General features: G+C 46.1%; 1 protein-coding gene across 1 annotated transcript in view; it reads right to left on the bottom strand.

Annotated features, from left to right (window-relative positions):
- Positions 1 to 1,733: 1,733 nt before the first annotated feature.
- LOC137344792 (protein spinster homolog 1-like) overlaps positions 1,734 to 22,406 on the bottom strand; it is a 105,412-nt gene continuing 84,739 nt past the window's right edge. The window contains exon 12 of the mRNA XM_068007948.1: positions 1,734 to 4,573. Within this exon, the coding sequence (XP_067864049.1) occupies positions 4,500 to 4,573 (74 nt within the window). The 3' untranslated portion in view covers positions 1,734 to 4,499. The remainder of the gene's footprint in view (positions 4,574 to 22,406) is intronic.

The raw sequence follows: 22,406 nt of genomic DNA, 5'->3' as shown, positions 1-22,406 counted from the left end.
TATAAAAGTGAGGAAGTGATGCTTCAGTAGTAGAGAGCCTTGGTCTTGTTCTTGTCTCTTTCCTCTCCTCCTCTCCAGGTTCACTTAGTAGCAGCAGCATAGCCACCAGCAATGACTAGCAGCACACCAACACCAGAGAGCTACAGCTGAGACTATCTCTACACCCAACTCTCATCAAGCTCTGTGCTTTTGCAGATATCCCTCTAAAATATACCCTTCAGAAACACACTAGATACAACTGGTCACTTACCACTTACAGCTAATTGACTGTTAACTGCCACTGGCTTGCAGTTTTTTTCGAGAGAGAGCCTTGGTCAGACCGCATCTGGAGTACTGCATTTCAGTTTTGGGCACCAAACCTCAGGAAATATATATTGGCCTTGGAAGGGGTGCAGCGTAGTTTCACCAGAATGATACCAGGGCTAAAGAGTTAAATTATCATGACAGGTTGCATAAACTTGGCTTGTATTCCCCTGAGTTTATACGGTTGAGGGGTGATCTAATCGAGGCATTTAAGATGATTAAAGGATTCGATAGGGTAGATGCAGGGAAACTATCTGTTCTGGTGGGGGAATCCAGAACCAGAGCGCATTATCTTAAAATTAGAGCTAGGCCGTTCAGGAGTGAAATCAGGAAGCACTTTTTCTGGGTAGTGGAAATCTGGAACTCTCTTCCCCCAAAAGACTATGGATGCTGCGGATCAATTTAAATGTTCAAGGCTGAGATCGATGGAGTTTTGTTAGATACGGGTATCAAGGGATATGGAGCAAAGGCAGATAAAAGGAGTTGAGATACAGATCAACCATGATCTAATAAAATGTCAGAACAGGCTTCAGGGCATGAATGGCCTATTCCTGATCCTATGAAATGGAGTTTTTAAATTTAAAATATGCACCAACATAACATTAGTGATATTTTATTAAATGTGTATTCTAACAGCTCCTTCGAATTTTCATTAAATATTACATACCATGAATAAGGGACGTCTCCTTATTCAGGTGTGTCTGTGTTGGGTGCACACTGTGTTAATCCTGTATACATGGTACCATAATTTCTTGGGCCTTACCTTTATTGGATCAAGAACAACTTGCATTTATATAATGTAGTAAAACATCCCAAGGCGCTTCAAAAGAGCTTTATCAAACAAAATTTGACACTGAGCCACGTAAGGAGATATTAAGACAGGTGACCAAAAGCTTGGTCAAAGGGGTAGCTTTTAAGGAGAGTCTTAAAGGAGGAGAGGTAGAGTGGTGTAGAGGTTTAGGGAAGGAATTCTAGAGCTTAGGGCCCAGACAGCTGAAGGCACGGCCGCCAATGGTGGGGCAATGTAATTCAGGGCTGCACAAGAGGCTAGATCTGAGGAGCACAGAGATCTACAAGGGTTGTTAAAGAGCTAGGGAGGGGCGAGGCCATGGAGGGATTTGAAAACAAGGATGAGAATTTTAAAATCATTCAAAATGGCAGCTCAGTGAGGTGCCAAGACTTCAAGGTTGCTTTCCATGCCTCTGATTGGTAGGGAGGTGATTGCACAGTATTACCATGTCATGTGACTGCCAAGTTGAGGGAAATGATCCAGGTGAAGGCAAAAGAATAGGCCACACCCATTGCAACCACACTGCGTGTGGGAGATACGTTAGTTTTAATACATCTACAGTGGACTTTGAAGACTACTTAACATTAGTACTCTATTTAACATTAGTACTCTAAGTAGTATTAAAGAGGGGACAAAAATTGTTGAAAAAGGATTTATTTTCTATTGGCTACATTCGCATCGATATTTTATAAATCCATTGTACATATAAATGTACTTTTATACACATACATCAACAAAGTGAGGCCATTGTACATCAAAGTATACATTTACACCTATATTTTATGTCGTTATTGTATTTATAGATATGTATTCAAGCATTAATTTTATGAAGCCTTTGTATACTTAAGTATACTTGCACATATACATCTTATGAAGGTGCACATTCCTATACATATTTTATGAAGTCATTGCACATTTTGATTGCACAGTGCTTGTGGAGGGAATAAAACAATATATACACATCTCTTTGCCACTTCTGAAATACAAGTAAAGTTTTCAGGATGCAGGACTGTGCTGGGGATTAGTGCCTGGATCCTCCTAATTATGTAATATATTGCAGCAGGTTTCATTCACTGCGAAATGGATAAATTGGGAAAGGCATGAAAATTTGTCATATTTGATATGTTGATGGGGTGAGATGAAGTGAGATGGGAGGAGGCTGGTGGAGCATAAACACCAGCATAGACCAGTTGGGCTGAATGGCCTGTTTCTGTGCTGTACATTCTATGTAATTTAATTTGGCAAAATTAAGCTATTTCCAATGTGCCGGTACTGGTTTTATGGTGAAGCTTTTTGCGTACTCAGGAAATTAAACCCAACGATTTTTATGATCACCAATAAAAAAAGATTTGTGCTTTGTTTTTTTAATAATTCACCTTTTGGTGAATGTTTGTGCTCATTAAGGTGAGTGATGTCACTATTCAGGCTTCAACACTTTTGAACTTTTGGTATTCGCTGTTGGTACCAAGCACTTCCAGGTCAGGTATGGCACAGATTCGATGTAGAATAAAACTCCCTCTTACTCTGCCCCAACACTGTCCCTCAACCCAATCTCAGAAGACCATCCCTCACTGTACTTTCTCCATTCCCCACATCAGCCTCACTGAGTGAGGTCGCCATTTTACGTTGAATCATGGACAGCTTCCATTGTGCCCCCCATTGGAGACTAGGCTGGGACTGACCAAACTCATTTCACACACAGCCAGTAGAGACTTTCAACCTCAACGCATTTAAGGGGAAGGTAGTTAAACACATGAGGGAGAAAGGAATAGAAGGACATGCTGATAGAGTTAGATGAAGTAGGGGGGGAGGAGGCTCATGTGGAGCATAAATATAAGCATGGGCCTGTTGGGACGAATGGCCTATTTCTGTGCTGTACGTTCTATGTAACCCATCAATCTGAGCTGGGTTTAAACTCAGGTCGCAGTGTTGGAATTCACCGCACCACTCCGTTTCCCAAGGGTCTACTTCTTTGTAAAATGCTACACATCCGCATTCCTGATAGGAATAATCCTGGATTTCCCTTTCCTTTGTCTGGATATACATTCCCAAGAAACTCTTCTTTCAAATAGTTGGCAGCTGTGTGGATATGGATTCAAACAATGGTCTGAATATTTAAATGGCATAAACAACATGAATTTCAATGGAGTAAGAAGCCCCATTGAACTAGACTACAAGCAAATGGTATTAGTAACAAACCCCACGGTGAAGGCAAATATAAAATTCCGATGAAGACTTACAGTTTAACCTGGAATTGTTGTGGCAAATATGAAATCCTACTCTTTGGCTCCTGGAGTCACAATGACTGGGCCCCAGGTTCCATGTCTGATTTGTACAGAGTTAGTTGATCTTCCTGGGAGCTGGTAGGAGCAGATTCAGGTGCCCTTGGGCGAGGGAGGGTTAAAAAAAGCACAGGTGGGGTTCCTGCTTCTGATCCAGTGATTCCTTATTGGAAAGTGCAAATGTTTGGACATCAGGCAGAGGCAGGAGCTGGTTCTAGTATGATGCTCACGGTGGTTGAATAGCATACCACTATGGACCGTCCAGGCCCACACATGGCGAACAGGCACTCAGGGGAGGTACTGGAATGAGGGTGGTGCATCTCTTGTGGGGAGGAGGGGAGCTTTCGGCTTCGAGGTACTTGACCTCTCAATGCTGGCCGGCCAAATTCCAAAGTTAAACTACTTCAGCCTGTTCGGGATGAGTCGTTAAACCGAGGCTCCGTCTGCCCTCTCAGGTGGACATAAAAGATATCAAGGCACTATTTCAAAGAAGAGTAGCTGAGTTCTCCCCGGTGTCCTGGCCAATATTTATCTCTCAATCAACATCACTAAAACAGATTATCTGATCATTATCACATTGCTGTTTGTGGGACCTTGCTGTGTGCAAATTGGCTGCTGCATTTCCTACATTACAACAGTGACTACACTTCAAAAGTACTTCATTGGCTGTAAAGCGCTTTGGGATGTCCTGAGGTCGTAAACGCAAGTTCTTTCTTTCTTTTCTTATGTTCGTTCAAGGTAATTTTTTTTTTAAAGGGCCGTTCTGAGCAAGGAGGCAGTAAACAATTCATTAGTGGTGTCCATGGCTGAACATTTAGCACTGGGCTGCGTTCAAGGGGCTTTTCTTCGTGAGACATCAAAAGAACCCATTGCCATTGGAAACAACTTTCAGATGCAGAGGCATTGGCAACACACTAGCTCGTCTTGCTATATGTACAAGGAAGGTGAAGAGCGAGCAATGGAGCTGTGAAGGATTCCTTTAAAAAGCCCCTGCAGAAAGTGTTGCCTTCTCTTGTGTCGAAAACAGCCAATGCCAGTGCTTTTATTTAATTAAAAACTTTTTGTTTGATATTCCAGCCATTCAGACAATTGTCTCCTTGGACCAGCAGCCCGAGCAGCTATATTCAACTCAAGACATCAGCCACAGGCACTACAGCAGAGTCTTCCGCTCTTGGGATGGTGATCGTGCTTTCTGAATCTGCAAAACAGATGACAACAATCACAGTGATGTAACAGCAACCATATATCACACACTACAACAACACTCAAGAAGCTCGACACCATCCAGGACAAAGCAGCCCGCTTGATTGGCACCCCATCCACCACCCTAAACATTCACTCCCTTCACCACCGGCGCACCGTGGCTGCAGTGTGCACCATCCACAGGATGCACTGCAGCAACTCGCCAAGGCTTCTTCCACAGCACCTCCCAAACCTGCAACCTCTACCACCTAGAAGAACAAGAGCAGCAGGCGCATGGGAACAACACCACCTGCACGTTCCCCTCCAAGTCACACACCATCCCGACTTGGAAATATATCGCCGTTCCTTCATCGTCTAGGTCGAAATCCTAGAACTCCCTTCCTAACAGCACTGTGGGAGAACCTTCACCACACGGACTGCAGCGGTTCAAGAAGGCGGCTCACCACCACCTTCTCAAGGGCAATTAGGGATGGGCAATAAATGCCGGCCTCGCCATGAACGAATAAAAAAAATTAGCCTGAATGTTCCGTGATAGCCTTTGCACGTCACGAGCATTTCTGAGGGGCAAGAAGTGTCTGCCTGAAAAAGGTGGGAGCTTCATTAGAAAATTAAAATGAGGCTTTGAACATCCTGCATGCCATTTCCCGGGTTTCATGCTGGATGTTCTGATGGGCAGCGAGAGTTGCACACTGAGTTGTGTTAAAAAGCACGGTTCGTAAACTGAGTCTGCAGTTACAAAGCCATTTCTGGACTGCTTTTCTTCACTTTTTCTTTTTTTCCTGCTGGCACTGAGCCTCTGTGCAAATTAGCTTTTGCCCCCTGCACTATTTTCAGCACTAGTGGGTTTTCCAATGGGAATGCCCCCAACGGCAGTGTTTGGGAGAAGAGGAGGACCAATGGTGTGTACCCACCCAGGTATCTGCATCTTCAGACAGAGTCAAACATACCTTGCTTTGGTAAGCGATTATTCCCCCTATTCTCATACTCTCTGTAGGATAGTGTGTAATATAATAGGTTTACAGTTTGATATAGCTAAAGAGCGTCAGGAATTAATTAGTATAGGGAGCTAAAGTGTGCGCGTGAGAGAGAGAGTCAGAGAGATAGAGAGAATGTGCAGCCTGTATGCTGACAGCGAGATTCAAGTTGGTGATATCATATGCAAAACAGACAGTTTGAGCCAGATAAGGTAGGAAAGCAGAATTAAATGCAGCTGGTACAGAAGCAATTAATTGAATTCCCGTAGAACTGGGTTTAGGCAATAGAATCTTAGGTGAAACTTATATCACATGACTTTAGGAGTGCATCAGTTAAAATAGTTAAGAGGAGAAACAGACGAGTCCAGAAATAAGAAACACGAGATGAAGTGACCTAGAGTAAGAGATGGGACCTCCTACCTAATGGTTTCACACTGAGACTAGCCATGTGATACATTACAGAGCTGGACAAATCTGGTTTGAGTCAGGTTTCAGATAAAGGGATATCAGATGGCGTTTGATTTACATCATATCCTGTGACCAAAAGTAGGTGTGTTATAAAAATTTTTTTAATGTAAGATACAATGTATCTTCAGGGGGGTACTTCTGATCAAGAACTGGCATGCATTGATGATGCTCTTGATCCCCAATGGATATCCTACTTGTAAGTATGATAGACGTATTTGCTCGCTTGTAATCATGTTTATGTTCAATGAATCTTGAAAGTTAACTTGTCTCGAGAGTCTGAGCCTTTCTTAGGACTGGACTAGAAGTCCCACATGCTTTCGGTCCAACACTCTCCTTTAATTTTCCCTATCCTTTTAAACTTCACTTACATGCAATTTTCCGCCTCCAGCTCTGGCATGCTCCCTGCACTCTGCGCTATGCCTGATTTTTTTTTTTATTCGTTCACGGGATGTGGGCGTCGCTGGTGAGGCCAGCATTTATTGCCCATCCCTAATTGCCCTCGAGAAGGTGGTGGTGAGCCGCCTTCTTGAACCGCTGCAGTCCGTGTGGTGACGGTTCTCCCACAGTGCTGTTAGGAAGGGAGTTCCAGGATTTTGACCCAGTGACAATGAATGAACGGCGATATATTTCCAAGTCGGGATGGTGTGTGACTTGGAGGGGAACGTGCAGGTGGTGTTGTTCCCATGCGCCTGCTGCCCTTGTCCTTCTAGGTGGTAGAGGTCGCGGGTTTGGGAGGTGCTGTCGAAGAAGCCTTGGCGAGTTGCTGCAGTGCATCCTGTGGATGGTGTACACTGCAGCCACAGTGCGCCGGTGGTGGAGGGAGTGAATGTTTAGGGTGGTGGATGGGGTGCCAATCAAGCGGGCTGCTTTATCTTGGATGGTGTCAAGCTTCTTGAGTGTTGTTGGAGCTGCACTCATCCAGGCAAGTGGAGAGTATTCCATCACACTCCTGACTTGTGCCTTGTAGATGGTGGAAAGGCTTTGGGGAGTCAGGAGGTGAGTCAATCGCCGCAGAATACCCAGCCTCTGACCTGCTCTCGTAGCCACAGTATTTATATGGCTGGTCCAGTTAAATTTCTGGTCAATGGTGACCCCCAGGATGTTGATGGTGGGGGATTCGGCGATGGTAATGCCGTTGAATGTCAAGGGGAGGTGGTTAGACACTCTCTTGTTGGAGATGGTCATTGCCTGGCACTTATCTGGCGCGAATGTTACTTGCCACTTATCAGCCCAAGCCTGGATGTTGTCCAGGTCTTGCTGCATGCGGGCTCGGACTGCTTCATTATCTGAGGGGTTGCGAATGGAACTGAACACTGTGCAGTCATCAGCGAACATCCCCATTTCTGACCTTATGATGGAGGGAAGGTCATTGATGAAGCAGCTGAAGATGGTTGGGCCTAGGACACTGCCCTGAGGAACTCCTGCAGCAATGCCCTGGGGCTGAGATGATTGGCCTCCAACAACCACTACCATCTTCCTTTGTGCTAGGTATGACTCCAGCCACTGGAGAGTTTTCCCCCTGATTCCCACTGACTTCAATTTTACTAGGGCTCCTTGATGCCACACTCGGTCAAATGCTGCCTTGATGTCAAGGGCAGTCACTCTCACCTCACCTCTGGGATTATAATAATATGACTGTAGAAAATTGGACACAAGCTTCCACACATGGCACTGCATTACCCGGCCCTGAATCTCCACGGGATTCTCCTGATCTCCGCTCAAAACTTTGGCGAGAGATCGGCAGATCCCACTGGAGAAATGGCTGTTCTTAACTGATTGGGCCAGAATTTACTGTAGTCAGTGAACGAGCGGCACCCTCCGTTCATTAGACTTGGCCTTGCCCGTATACATTCCATGAGCTTTTGCACGGCAAGTTGCTGAAAATTAAAGATCCAAACAGTGTGGTGCCCGCTACAGGGCATCTGGGACCTGTGTGAACAGGGAAAACAACTGTGTATCTCCTTAACCAATTAGATTGAAGAATCATTAATGAACAGCGCAGAGTCTGACCCAGGAAGTGTAAGTTAGAATAGTGAATTCAATGTCAAAACAGGAAGAGAAAGCGAAATAAAGAGAGGGGAGGAAGATTGGATTAAGAGACAGAGATAAAAGAGACAGAAAGAAAAAATTAAAATCAAACAAATTATTTTTTTAATCTCCAAGAACAATTAACAGCTGAAGGAATGAGACTCCACACTTGTAAAAGTTAATTTTCAGTGCCTGAGAGGTTGTTTGGCAGTAATTAAAACTTATCACGCCTTTAAAAAGGGTACTTAGACTGAAAAGGACAACCCCATACTTCCTGTGGTGAGTTTAGTTCGGATCTACCGCGCAAATACAGCAACCTCACGCTGTTCAATGCACGTCAACGGTGAGCCAGACCGCGAGATGCCGTTCTCGCAAAGTCAACGGCGGAGCGGCACATCTCGGACAGCAACATCCGGATTTTCACGTTTAACCGCGCATCTGCCTCCACCTGAAGCTGCCGTTAGCCTTATCGTTGTTTTGGCAGTAAATTCTGGCCCATTGCTTTGTTTGTCTGCGGAAATTCCAGGTGCCTTTTTCTAACCGTTTAATTGTAAACAGCAACATATGGGAAAGTGCAGCCCAAAGTGTCGATGTTTCTTTTTCCCTCTGTGTTTCCAAACCACAGATAAAAGTCATGCTTCTAAACAACATCCCTCTGTTCTGACAGCCAATTCTCCCCTACCTGGCCAGCTTAGCTAGCCTAGGAGTTTAGCAGATGTCTATGTGGAAGGAAAATTGCTGTGAGGTATTTCTGGCTTGCAAACCATTAACTCCACCATGTACGTACAAATCTCATTTGGGAGTAGGCACAGTACAGATGGGTTGGTCATACGATGCAACTCAACATTCTCAAAGGCGCGAGGAATCATATTTTTAAATGACTAAAAACCAATAAAACCAGAAGCAAGAACAGAAAGTGCTGGAAACACACAGCGGGTCAGTTAATATCTGCGAACAGAACGGGCAAGTTTACGTTTTGGGTCCGGTCCCTTCTTCAGAACTGATACTTTAATACGTCCAGAAGAAGGGGGAAGGGAACCTGTGTATAAAACACACACATACCCAGAGAGGAATTGTGAGTGGAAGGATGTAACGGATTAACTCAGTCGAACAATGGACCAAAACATTAAGGTGTTAAAGAGACAGAGTGCGTGCAAATATCTGAGGAATCGGAAGGCCTGGGGAAATGGAGAAAATGGGAGATGGAAAATCTATGTGTTGGGAGGGGGGAGTCACGTATGAAATGAGAAGCAGACTCACCCACCCCACTTCCATTCTAGAGAACCCTAATTGGCTTCAAGGCAATTCCCCTTTAACAAGCAATTCAGGCATAGAACTGATTGTTTTTTCCCCATTTGACCTCTTTCTCTTGCATAAACAATTCCGCCCCCACCTCCAACCGGTTGGAGAAGGCTGGCTAACCATTACATAATTGGCCAAGAAGGCGCATCAAGGGCAACACTCCCTGGGGAGAGGGAGGGGCAGACGGAGGCCCAGATGGAGGCCCAGATGGAGGGGCAGGGATAACAATCTGGCTGCAGCTCAGTGTCTCAGCAGCATCACCTACAATACAAGTTCACTTAGAGGCAGGAACAAACCTGCACTCCCACACTAGCGGCACCCCATGTCGGGGACCCCTCCCTCTCTGCCCCCTCTTATCCTTTAGCTGTCAGTTTCCCCCCTCCTGAAGTGTATGGCCCCTTGCTTAGAATCATAGAAAGGTTACAGCACGGAAGGAGGCCATTCGGCCCATCGAGTTCACGCCGGCTCTATGCAAGTGCAATCCAGCTAGTCCCACTTACCCTCCCTTTCCCCGGATCCCTGCAAATGTTTTCCTTTCAAGTACTTATCCAGTTCCCTTTTGAAGGCCATGATTGAATCTGCCTCCACCACCCCCTCGGGCAGTGCATTCCAGATCCTAACCACTCACTGTTTTAAAAAGTTTTTCCTCATGTCGCCTTTGGTTCTTTTGCCAATCTCCTTAATTCTATGTCCTCTGGTTCTTGACCCTTCCGCCAATGGGAACAGTTTCTCTCTATCTACTCTGTCTAGACCCTTCATGATTTTGAAAACCTCGATCAAATCTCCTCTCAACCATCTCTGTCCCAAGGAGAACAACCCCAGCTTCTCCAGTCTATCCACTTAACAAAAGTCCCTCATCCCTGGAATCATTCTAGTAAATCTCTTCTGCACCCTCTCTAAGGCCTTCACATCTTTCCTAAAGTGCGGTGCCCAGAACTGGACACAGTACTCCAGTTGTGGCCGAACCAGTGTTTTATAAAGGCATGCCTGTCTAACCTCCGGCACCCTGTCTAACCTTCCGTTCTTCAGGCACGAGCCTAGCTGGCTAATCAACAGCCGGAGGCATCACAGCTGAACCCAATCCTGTCCGTGCATCTACGCTTCTTGATAGCAGTCAAGAGGAATCCGGTCTGATCTCCCCCTCTCTAGCTCAGGGGCTCGATGCTAACTGTAGCCCACAGCTGCCCCTGATAACCCAGCACAGACGCGGCATCAAACCTGGGACCTTCCTGCTCTGTACGGCTTAGCCAGTCAAGGGATAAACTGTGAGGCCTCGGAGACACGGCTAGAATTATAACCGCTCCCCCCACCACCATGCATTCTTCATGACAAGGCTATCAGTCTCAGACGCCCCAGGAACTGAACTGGACCACCCCCAAGAAACAAAACTCCAAGAATTCTTTGTTTACACGTGAAGCTTTTGTTACCTCCACTTTCTGTTTATATTATTTACACTTACATCAATTTAATTGCTCAGAAAACATGTGACCTTAATACTGGGTTCAGCAGCGGCCTGTCAACTGCAATCACAGTAGAGACTTAGACACCACTAATAACAGGCCTCGCTGTAAATTACATGTAACCAAGTATAGCCCACACATCTATGCTGACACAGCATGTGCATTTGATATTTCAGAACCAGAGAGGGAGTTAGACATCGGGGTAGAATGTGAGTATTCAAGGTGAGCAATCAGTGCAATGCATGTCGCACTGTTGTAGGATTTGGTTTTGGGCCTCTGATCCCCATGTGCTTAGTCTCCCATCTCAATTGAGTTGCCCTGGGGAGGTGGTGAGCAGAGGTCAGAGGCTTCACCACAAGGGATAACAACTTGTCACCTAGAGTTGGTGTCGGCTGTGGCTCAGTGGTAGCACTCTTACCTTTGACTCAGAAGGTTGTGGGTTTAAGTCTCACCCCAATGGCTTTGAGTACATAATCTAGGCTGACACTCCAGTGTAGTGCTGTCCTTTGGACAAGACCTTATCTACCCTCTCAGAGGGTGTAAAAGATCCCATGGCACTATTTGAAGAAATGCAGAAGAGTTCTCCCCAGTGTCCTGGCCAATATTTATCCCTCAACCAACATCACTAAAACAGATCATCTGGTCATTTACCTCTTGCTGTTTGTGGGACCTTGCTGTATGTGGATTGCCTGCTACATTACAACAGTGACAACACCACAAAAATTACTTCATTGGTTGTAAGGTGCTTTGGGACATCCTAAGGTGGTGGAAGGTGCTATATAAATACAAGTTCTTTCTTTCTTTTAGATGGACCAGTCACCTTTATAATTGGGCCAATTTGTTTCCCTTTTTCTCTAACGCTATGAGATGTGACCTCGAACTTCCACTGAGAGGTTATAATGTAATAGCTCCGATTCTTCAACCCTCACTGCACGTGAGTTTGCCGAATTACCCATATAGTTGCATTTGGCCTCCCAGTAACTTACCCCAGGGACCTCTTTTCACCTGTGAATCCAGTCAGCACACGGGTGGCTGCTTCATGTATAATCTACAGGATGCACTGCAGCAACTCACCAAGCTTCCTTCAACAGCACCTCCCAGTCCTGCAACCTCTGCCACCGAGAAGGTCAAGAGCATCCAGAACATGGGAACCTCATCATCTCCAAGTTCCCCTCTAAGTAACACACCGTCTTGACTTGGACATATATCGCTGTTCCTTCAGCATTGCTGGGTCAATATCCTGCAAACCCCTACCTCACGCCATTGTGGGAGCACATTCACCACACGGACTGCAGTGGTTCAAGAAGAAGGCCCACCACCACCTTCTCAGGGCAACTAGGAATGGGCAATAAATGTGGCCTTGTTAGCAACGCCCACATCCTGAGAACAAATTTTAAAATACCTACATTGGACGTCTGAAACATGAAAGGTGTCCAAGCTATTTCATAATGATTGACCTTTCCTCTCCACTCTCATTTTCCAGTTACAACTCACCCTTATTAAGGATCTAATCAAAGCCATTATTGGTTTTTACTGTTACATTTAGTGGGAGTATTTTTTATGCTGCTGTGACAAATGTGAATCTACAAATCTCCCCAAACTTTCGGGTTGTGGGAAATGATATTCAACTCAAAATCTCCAGTACTGAGGGAGTGCTGCACTATTAGAGGGGCCGACTTTCGGATAAGGCGTTAAACTGAAGCCCCATCTGCCCCTCAGGTGGATGTAAACGATCCCACGGCACTATTTTGAAGAGGAGCGGGGCAGTACTCCCCAGTGTCCTGAGGCCAATATTTATCCCTTAACCAATATCACTACAAAAAAACAGATTATCTGGTCATTTATCTCATTGCTGTTTGTGGGATCTTGCTGTGCGCAAATTAGCTGGCGAGTTTCCGAAACTACAACAGTGACTACACTTCAAAAGTACCTCATTGGCTGTGAAGCACTTTGGGACGTCCTGAGGTCGAGAAAGGTGCTATATAAATGCAAATTCTTTCTTTCTAACTCGAGTAGCCATCACGAGAACTCAAAACTAAACTGCGCCTGATTTTCTTTTCGGTTGAAGTAGCGGTGAAAAGCGGGCTGCCGATTCGCTATGGGCCCGTGTGACGAGCCCGAGCCTGGCTATGAACAACTCTGCTGGACTCTCCTGCAAGAACGTCACGGGATCTTGTGCTCGGAGATGAGCGCGCCAACCAGCTTGCTGCTGAGGTAAGAGCAGTTTGGAAAAGCGAGCGCCGTGAAATCGGAAGACAGGGTATATGTTTGTGGGTCCGTTTGTTAATTTTCTTTGTTGTTGGGAAGATGAATAAAGCGGATAATGGGCTGTCAATTCAGGCAGCAATTGTTCAATTGTAAGGGCCTACAGCTGGAAATCAAACGTACAATTAAGTGAAATGGGCTGTATTTTTACTGAAAGGAAACGTTTTTGTCACTGAATTTATTCTCCTCTCTATTCATTTGCAAATCTAAATGCAGTGCCTTGGCGAGGAGGCCATTCCTGCAGCCGTCTCCTTCACTCTGGAATGTGGTTGCCACGTGCTGAGTGAACAGCCCGAGTCTCCCGCCCTTGTTTCTCCCTCAAAAAGAGAAGGAGCGATGGGATTTTACAGACCACGATCCCCCGGATCTGCAGTGAAATCTCTGTCCCTGCGCAAAAAATGTCAAGAACAAGAATGAACTCAACGGTGGGGGGGGGGGGGGGGGGGTGAATTTCCTGGGAGCTTCGCCGAGCGTGTGGCGCAAATCCCTATTTACGCCGCACTTATGCTGAAGTTACGACGGAAGTGCGGTGGAAAAGCTCCAAGGAAATTCACCCCCCAATGCGACCAAAGGCTTTTAATTCTATACCTGACTGCCCCCCACCCCACCCCACGTTCTCTATCTCTCTTTTTCTTCATTTTCCCAGGCCTTTCCATTCCTCGGCTAGTTACACGCGCTTTGTCTCTTCAACGCCTTAATGTTATTGTCCATTATTCGATTGAGTTAATCCGTTACATTCTTCCGCACGCAATTCCTCTCCGGGTTTGTGTGTGTGTTTTTTAATATTTAGGGTTCCTTTCCATTTTCTCAAAAACAAAATGAAGCGGGAGGGGGCGATTTAAACTCTACCCTACATGGCACAGACCAGGCGGTTCAAACCGGCCGGGGGATTTACCCGTCATACACTCGCACCGAACCCGCCGACTTCAATTTTAACCGGCTCTTAAGAGCAGGCAGCAAGGACGCCCCCCTGAAGCCGGTGGGGTCCTTCTTTAAATACGCAGGTCGGGGTCCGATGATGTTAATGGGACACGATGGGCCGAAGGGCCTCTATCCGTGCTGTATAACTCTATGATCCGGCTGCAATTTTAACCCCTGGCCTGAGTGGGGGGGGGGGGCTGTTGTGACTTTCCCACCAGGTGAAGACAACGGGAAGAGGGTCCGGGACCAGAAGAGGCCCAAACAAATTTATTTACTTTCCTTGTGCGGCCAAGAAGAGCAGGAGGGATCCTCTGGGCCCCACAAGGAAAGTTTAGGCCTCCCGGCTCCCCCTCACCCACCCCAGCTCTCCTCCCACGAGACGCTCCTGAAACCCACTCCCCGCCGCTTTAAATGGTGAGAAACTATTAAATGTTGGTGTTCAGCGAGACTTGGGTGTCCCTATACAAGAAACACAAAAGTTAGCATGCAGGTGCAGCAAGCAATTAGGAAAGCAAATGGAATATTGGTCTATATTGCAAAGTAAGGAAGTCTTACTACAATTGTACAGGGCTTTGGTGAGACATCACCTGGAATACGTGTACAGTTTTGGTCTCCTTATCTAAGGAAGGATATACTTGTCTTAGAGGTGGTACAACGAAGGTTCACTAGATTAATTCCTGGGATGAGAGGGTTGTCCTATGAGGCGAGCTTGACTAGAATGGGCCTATACTCTCTGGAGTTTAGAAGAATGAGAGGTGATCTCATTGAAACATATAAGATTATGAGGGGGCTTGACAGGGTAGACGCTCTGAGAGGTTGTTTCCCATGGCTGGAGAGTCTAGAACCAGGGGGCATAGTCGCAGGATAAGGGGTCGGCCATTTAAGACTGAGATGAGGAGGAATTTCTTCACTCGTAGGGTTGTGAATCTTTGGAATTCTCTACCCCAGAGGGCTGTGGATGCTGAGTCATTTAATATATTCAAGGCTGAAATCGATAGATTTTTGGACTCTAGGGAATCAAGGGATATGGGGATCGGGTGGGAAAGTGGAGTCAAGATCGAAGATCAGCCATGATCTGATTGAACGGCGGAGCAGGCTCGAGGGGCCATGTGGCCTACTCCTGCTCCTATTTCTTATGTTCTTATGTTACCCTGTTGACATTTACCGTTCTTTCGGTGCTGGCCAAACAAGGATGAGAATTATAAAATCGAGGCGCTGCCAGACCGGGAGCCAATGTAGGTCAGCGAGCACAGGGGTGATGGGAGAACGGGACTTGGTGCGAGTTAGGATACGGGCAGCAGAGTTTTGGATGAGTTCAAGTTTACGGAGGGTGGAGGACGGGAGGCTAGCTAGCCGGTGACCAAACTCTGACCAAACTTTTGGTCACCTGTCCTAATATCTCTACGTGGCTTGGTGTCTATTTTTGTTCGATAACGTTCCTGTGAAGCGCCTTGGGACATTTTACCACGTAAAAGGTGCCATATAAATGCAAGTTGCTGTTCTTGTTGAGGCCTGAGAGTTAAAATGACCCGGGGCCTCACGCTGCTCAGGTCGGTGGGGTTTGGCTCCTTTTCCCATTTCATGATAACTTTCTCAAACTGTTGTGTAACCACTATCTAACTAGTGACTGAGCCTATCTTGGAATACTCTGCACCCAGTGCTCAGACATTGTGAAATAAAGTCTGTCGGGTAGATTTTGACTATGTGCAATGGTGTAAAATGAGTGAAAGTGAGTCGGCAGCCCGTTTTACATCTCTCCCGTCCTTGAAATCAGTGAAGAATAAAATTGGGAGCGGTGTAAGACGGCCTGCCGGTTATACACTTTCACACAAAGCCAAAATTACCCCCATTTATGAGGTCAAATCCAGGTGAATTGCTGAATCTTGGGTCAGAAGCAGACAGCCATTATACGGATTCTGTCATTCTTAATGGACCCCCTGCCCCTCTTCCCATGCTCTACAGCCCCTTCCTATGCCTATCTCCCCCTTCATGTTCTCTCCCACCCCCCGCTCTCCCTTCTGCTCCTCTCCCCTCCACTCCCCCCCCCCCACAGCTCTGCTCTTGCCAGACTTAATGAACCAGTGTCATTAGTTGCAGCAATGCAGTCACTTCCTGTGGGCTCCAGTCCCACTCTGGTGTCCTCCAGTAACATTTAATTGTGTCCCCGACTCCTCCCCCAGCATCTAACTCTCCTCTGGTCTCTTACCATGCTCTACCTTCCCCCTTGCCCCCCCCAAAACCTCTAACTCTCCTCTACCTCACCCTTACCCCAATCTATCTTCCCCCTCTAGCCTCCAGTATTGCAGTCCCTCCTTGGACCTGGTATTGTTACCCACTGCTCTCTAACCCTGCTTACTTGAAAATTCCACTTGGTCTTGGTGTGCAATGCCACGGGATTTTGACTAGCAACCTATTAGAAACCTTACATCTGTGAACACTTCTTGGGGGTGGAATTTCCTGTGGGGGCACAATCGAGAAGTTACACCTGAAATTACTCCCATTCGTGCATCTATTTTGCTGATAGCAATTTACTCTTAAATTTCCTGCCAATCTCATTCTTTAAGTATAAGGATTAAAGTTTGAAGCCATCTAACTATCATTCACGCAGATGAGGCACAGCATGATTAGGAACCTGCAATCGGGGAAGCTTTTCAATTATTAATGTGAGTTATACTGATGCTTTCAATGAAACAGAAAATACAGAGCAGGCCTCAATGAGGAAAAAACATTTTTTTAGTTGCTTAAAAAAAAAATCTATTTTAAAATCACAAGCTTTCGGAGATTATCCCCTTCGTCAGAAGGGGATAATCTCCGAAAGCTTGTGATTTTAAAATAAATTTGTTGGACTATAACCTGGTGTTGTAAGATTCCTTACATTTGTCCACCCCAGTCCATCACCGGCATCTCCACATCATAAAAAAAAAATCGTAATAGAATCATAGAATCGATGAAAGATTACAGCACGGAAGGAGGCCATTTGGCCCATCGAGTCTGCGCCGGCTCTATGCAAAAGCAATCCAGCTAGTCCCACTCCCCTGCCCTATCCCCGTAGCCCTGCCAATTTTTTCGTTTCAAGTACTTATCTAGTTCCCTTTTGAAGGCCATGATTGAATCTGCCTCCACCACCCCCTCAGGCAGTGCATTCCAGATCCTAACCACTCGCTGTGTAAAAACATTTTCCTCATGTCACCTTTGGTTCTTTTGCCAATCACCTTAAATCGATGTCCTCTGGTCCTTGACCCATCCACCAAAGGGAACAGTTTCTCTCTATCTACTCTGTCCAGACCCTTCCTGATTTTGAATACCTCGATCAAATCTCCTCACAACCGTCTCTGTTCCAGCTTCTCCAGTTTATCAACTAAAGTCCTTCGTCCCTGGAATCATTCTGGTAAATCTCTTCTGCACCCTTTCCAAAGCCTTTGCATCTTTCCAGAACTGTACACAATACTCCAGTTGTGGCCGAACCAGTGTTTTATAAAGGTTCATCATGACTTCCATGCTTTTGTAGTCTATGCCTCTATTTATAAAGCCCAGGATTCCGTATGCTTTTTTAACCACTTTCTCAACCTGCCCAACTACCTTCAATGATTTGTGCAAATATACCCCCAGATCTCTCTGTTCCTGTACCCATTTTAGAATTGTGCCCTCTAGTTTATATTACCTCCTCGTTCTTCCTACCGAAATGTATCACTTCACATTTTTCTGCATTAAATTTCATCTGCCATGTGTCTGCCCATGCCACCAGCCTGTCTATATCCTCTTGAAATCTATCATTATCCTCCTCACTGTTTACTACCACTCCAAGTTTTGTGTCATCTGCAAATTTGGAAATTGTGCCCTGTACACCGAAAGTCCAAGTCATTAATATATATCAAGAAAAGCAGTGGTCCCAGCACCGACCCCTGGGGAACACCACTGTACACCTCCCTCCAGTCCGAAAAACAACTGTTCACCACTACTCCCTGTTTCCTGTCCCTTAGCTAATTCTGTATCCATGTTGCTACTGCCCCCTTTATTCCACGAGCCACAATCTTGATGACAAGCCTACCGTGCGACACTTTATCAAACGCCTTTTGAAAGTCCATATACACCACATCAACTGCATTGCCCTCATCGACCCTCTCTATTACCTCATCAAAAATCTCTATCAGGTTAGTTAAACACGATTTGCCTTTAATAAATCCGTGCTGGCTTTCCCTAATCAATCCACCCTCATCCAAGTGACTGTTAATTCCGTCCCGGATTACTGTTTCTAAAAGTTTCCCCACCACTGAGATTAAACTGACCAGCCTATAGTTGCTGGGTTTATCCTTACACTCTGTTTTGAACAATGGTGTAACATTTGCAATTCTCCAGTCCTCTGGTACCGCCCCCGTATCTAAGGATGTTTGGAAGATTATGGGCAGTACCTCCGCAATTTCCACCCTTACTTCCCTCAGCAACCTAGGATGCATCCCATCCGGACCGGGTGACTTATCTACTTTAAGTACAGCTAGCCTTTCTAGTACCTCTTCTTTCTCAATTTTTAGCCCATCCAGTATCTCAACTATATCTTCCTTTACTGAGATTCTGGCAGCATCTTCTTCCTTGGTAAAGACAGATGCAAAGTACTCATTTAGTACCTCGGCCATCACCTCTGCCTCCATGAGTAGATCTCCTTTATGGTCCCTAATCGGCCCCACCCCTCCTCTTACTACCCGTTTACTGTTTACATGCCTGTAGAAGACTTTTGGATTCCCTTTTATGTTTGCCGCCAGTCTATTCTCATACTCTCTCTTTGCCCCTCTTATTTCCTTTTTCGCTTCCCCTCTGAACTTTCTATATTCTGCCTGGTTCTCACTTGTGTTATCAATCTGACATCTGTCATATGCCCCTTTCTTCCGTTTCATCTTACTATCTCTTTCGTCATCCAGGGAGCTCTGGTTTTAGTTGCCCTACCTTTCTGCCTCATGGGAATATACCTAGAATGTACCTGAATCATCTCCTCCTTAAAGGCCGCCCACTTTTCAATTACAGTTTTGCCTGCCAATCTTTGATTCCAATTTACCCGGGCCAGATCTGTTCTCATCCCATTGAAATTGGCCCTCCTCCAATTGAGTATTTTTACTTTAGAATGGTCTGTGTCCTTTTCCATAGCTATTCTAAACCTTATGATACTATGATCGCTGCTCCCTAAATGCTCTCCCACTGACACTTGCTCCACTTGGCCCACCTCATTCCCTCGAACCAAGTCCAGCAATGCCTCCTTCCTCGTAGGGTCAGAAACGTACTGGTTAAGAAAGTTATCCTGGACACATTTCAAAAATTCCTCCCCCTCTGTGTCCCTTATATTATTATTGTTATCCCAGTCTGTATTAGGATTGTTGAAGTCCCTATCTTTCCTGAACATGTTGTATCCAGGAATATTGAGTACCCAGTCCTGTCCTTTTTTGAGCCAGGTCTCCGTTATCGCCAAGACATCATATTCCCATGTGGCTATATGCGCCTGCAGCTCACCAACCTTGTTTACCACGCTTTGTGCATTTACACACATGCACTGTAAACCAGTCTTAAACTTTCTTTTACTATCTCTTAGTCTGATCCCACCTAATACTGTACTATTACTTAATTTAGTGCTATTTTTCTCCCCTGATCCTTTATGCCCCTTGTTTCTTCTTTCCATTGCTACATCCTGGTACCCATCCCCCTGTCAAATTAGTTTAAACCCTCCCCCACAGCATTAGTGAACCTCCCCGCGAGGACATTGGTCCCAGCTCCGCTGAGGTGCAACCTGTCCGGCCTGTACAGGTCCCACCTTCCCCAGAACTGGTCCTAATGCCCCAGGAATCTAAAGCCCTCCCTCCTGCACCATCTCTCCAGCTACGCATTCATCTGCTCTATCCTCCTATTTCTATACTCGCTAGCGCATGGCACCAGGAGTAATCCGGAGATTACTACCTTTGAGGTCCTGCTTCTTAATCTCTTTCCTAACTCCTTAAAATCTGCCTGCAGGACCTCATCCCCCTTACTACCTATGTCGTTCGTACCAACATGGACCACGATCTCTGGCTGTTCACCCTCGCCCCTAAGAATGTTCTGCAGTGACATCCTTGTCCCTGGTATCAGGGAGACAACATACAATCCTGGAATCAAGTCTGCGGCCGCAGAAATGCCTGTCTGCTCCCCTAACTATACAGTCCCCTTTCACTATTGCTCTCCTGACCTTTCTCCTCCCCCCCTGTAGAGCTGCACCATCCATGGTGCTGTGGACTTGGCTCAGGCTGCACTCCGCAGAGGAACTCTCTCCTTCACCAGCATTCAGAACTGAATACTGGTTAGAGAGTGAGATGCACTCAGGGGACTCCTGCACCACCTGCCTCCTGGTCCTCCTTGTCTGTCGGGCGGTCACCCAGCCTCTCTCTGCCTGCACTCTCTTAAGCTACAGGGTGACCACCTCCTGAAACGTGCTATCCAATAAACACCAGAAAAATGACTTGTTTCCTGCTGTGCCTAAAATTCTGGACTTAATCTTACACCTGTTTTGAATCAGCCTAATTGCAGGAAATTTGCGTGTACAGGTCTTTAGCCCGGGAGGGCGGAACCATTATAATGAGCCGCGATGCGTTCGGGCGCAGGGATCGATAGACGGGCGTAAAAGTTCAAGGAAATTCGGGCGTAGCATAATTACTTGTGAAACGCACGTGCGCCTGAGATTGCTCGATTTTTGTGTTATGCCCCAATTACACGTGTCTCTGTGCAAAAATACACAGGAAATTCCACCCCCTGTTTTCATGTCCTCATTTATAATGGAAACTGCCTATGTAAACTTGTCATGCTGTAATTACACCCTCCTGGCAGTGTCTCTCTGCTCCTCAGTCTGTACTTCACAGAAAGCCCTATTCTGCAATAAGCCGCCATATATGTGTTCAAAGTAGTACATAAACATAAGGGTGGAACATACGACTTTCATAGAATCATAGAAAGGTTACAGCATGGAAGGAGGCCATTTGGCCCATCGAGTCCGTATCTATGCAAAAGCAATCCAGCTAGTTTCACTCCCCCACCCTTTCCCCATAGCCCTGCAATTTTTTTCCTTTCAAGTACTTATCCAGTTCCCTTTTGAAGGCTATGATTGAATCTGTCTCCACCACCCCCTCGGGCAGTGCATTCCAAATCATAACCACTCGCTGCGTAAAAAAGTTTTTCCTCATGCCGTCTTTGGTCTTTTTGCCAATCACCTTAAATCCATGCCCTCTGGTTCTTGACCCTTCCGCCAATGGGAACAGTTTCTCTCTATCTACTCTGTCTAGACCCTTCATGATTTTGAATACCTCTATCAAATCTCCTCTCAACCTTCTCTGTTCCAAGGAGAACAACCCCAGCTTCTCCAGTCTATCCCTGTAACTGAAGTCCCTCATCCCTGGAATCATTCCAGTAAATCTTTTCTGCACCCTCTCGAAGGCCTTCACATCTTTCCTAAAGTGCGGTGCCCAGAACTGGACACAATACTCCAGTTGTGGCCCAACCAGTGTTTTATAAAGTCATGCCTGTCTAACCCTCCGGCATCTTGTCTAACCCTCCGTTCTTCAGGCACAAGCCTAGCTGGCTGGAGAACAACCCCAGCTTCTCCAGACTTTAAAATGGGGACTGAATTAAGCCTGGCCCAATTATTTCCTGCCCTGCAATCCCACTTCATCCGAAGAATACATTTGGTCGGAGCTCCCCATGTGCATCGCCATAGGAGATTGACCAATATATTACTAAGAATCTTCTATATGCTCACACTAGCTGTCCAGCTTCTCATTGTTGTGAATTTTGTCTCGTTATTTACAATGTTAAAATAGTATGTTGACACTTTTAATGGCGATTTCCCAATGTAATCAGATGCCTGTCATGGGGTAGTGGCAGGCTTTGGACACAAGCTGGTGCTGTGGTAAGTCTCCCACTTCCAATTTTTACTAATTCTGTCTGTCCACCATTTATTTTTCACTCCGTTTTCACAGATAACTCTTTTGTTTTCAATTTTATTCCTTTTTTTTCTTTTACTAATTTATTTTGATTTATTCCACTGCCGTCCTGTTCTTCCCCCTCTTTCTCCCTCCCAGTTCCTCCGCTCTGGGCCATTCTGGAGCCTGCTGCCATTTTCCTTCTCCAAGTCCCTCCCAGCTGCCGTGGCTTCTGCTGGCCTTGCCCCTATGGTCTCCCTCGAGTCGCCAAGCCTGTCTGTACTGATCCCAGTCCCTGACCTCCCTCAGGCCTCTTCTCCTTCGCGGTCTCGCCTTTGACCTCTGCCTTCGCCTCCACCCTCAGCCCAGCCCTGCTCCCCTTCGGCACTTTCCAACAATAAGCTCCTCGACTCCCACCCCAAAAAACCCTCCGCATCTACTCTCCACCCTTCCCCTCGCCCTCTTACCGCCTCCCAACCCAAACC

Source organism: Heptranchias perlo, chromosome 28 (assembly GCF_035084215.1).
Source record: "Heptranchias perlo isolate sHepPer1 chromosome 28, sHepPer1.hap1, whole genome shotgun sequence".
Classification (NCBI taxonomy): domain Eukaryota; kingdom Metazoa; phylum Chordata; class Chondrichthyes; order Hexanchiformes; family Hexanchidae; genus Heptranchias; species Heptranchias perlo.
Note: the sequence above shows the minus strand (reverse complement) of the source record. Positions and strands in the feature narration are given on the sequence as shown.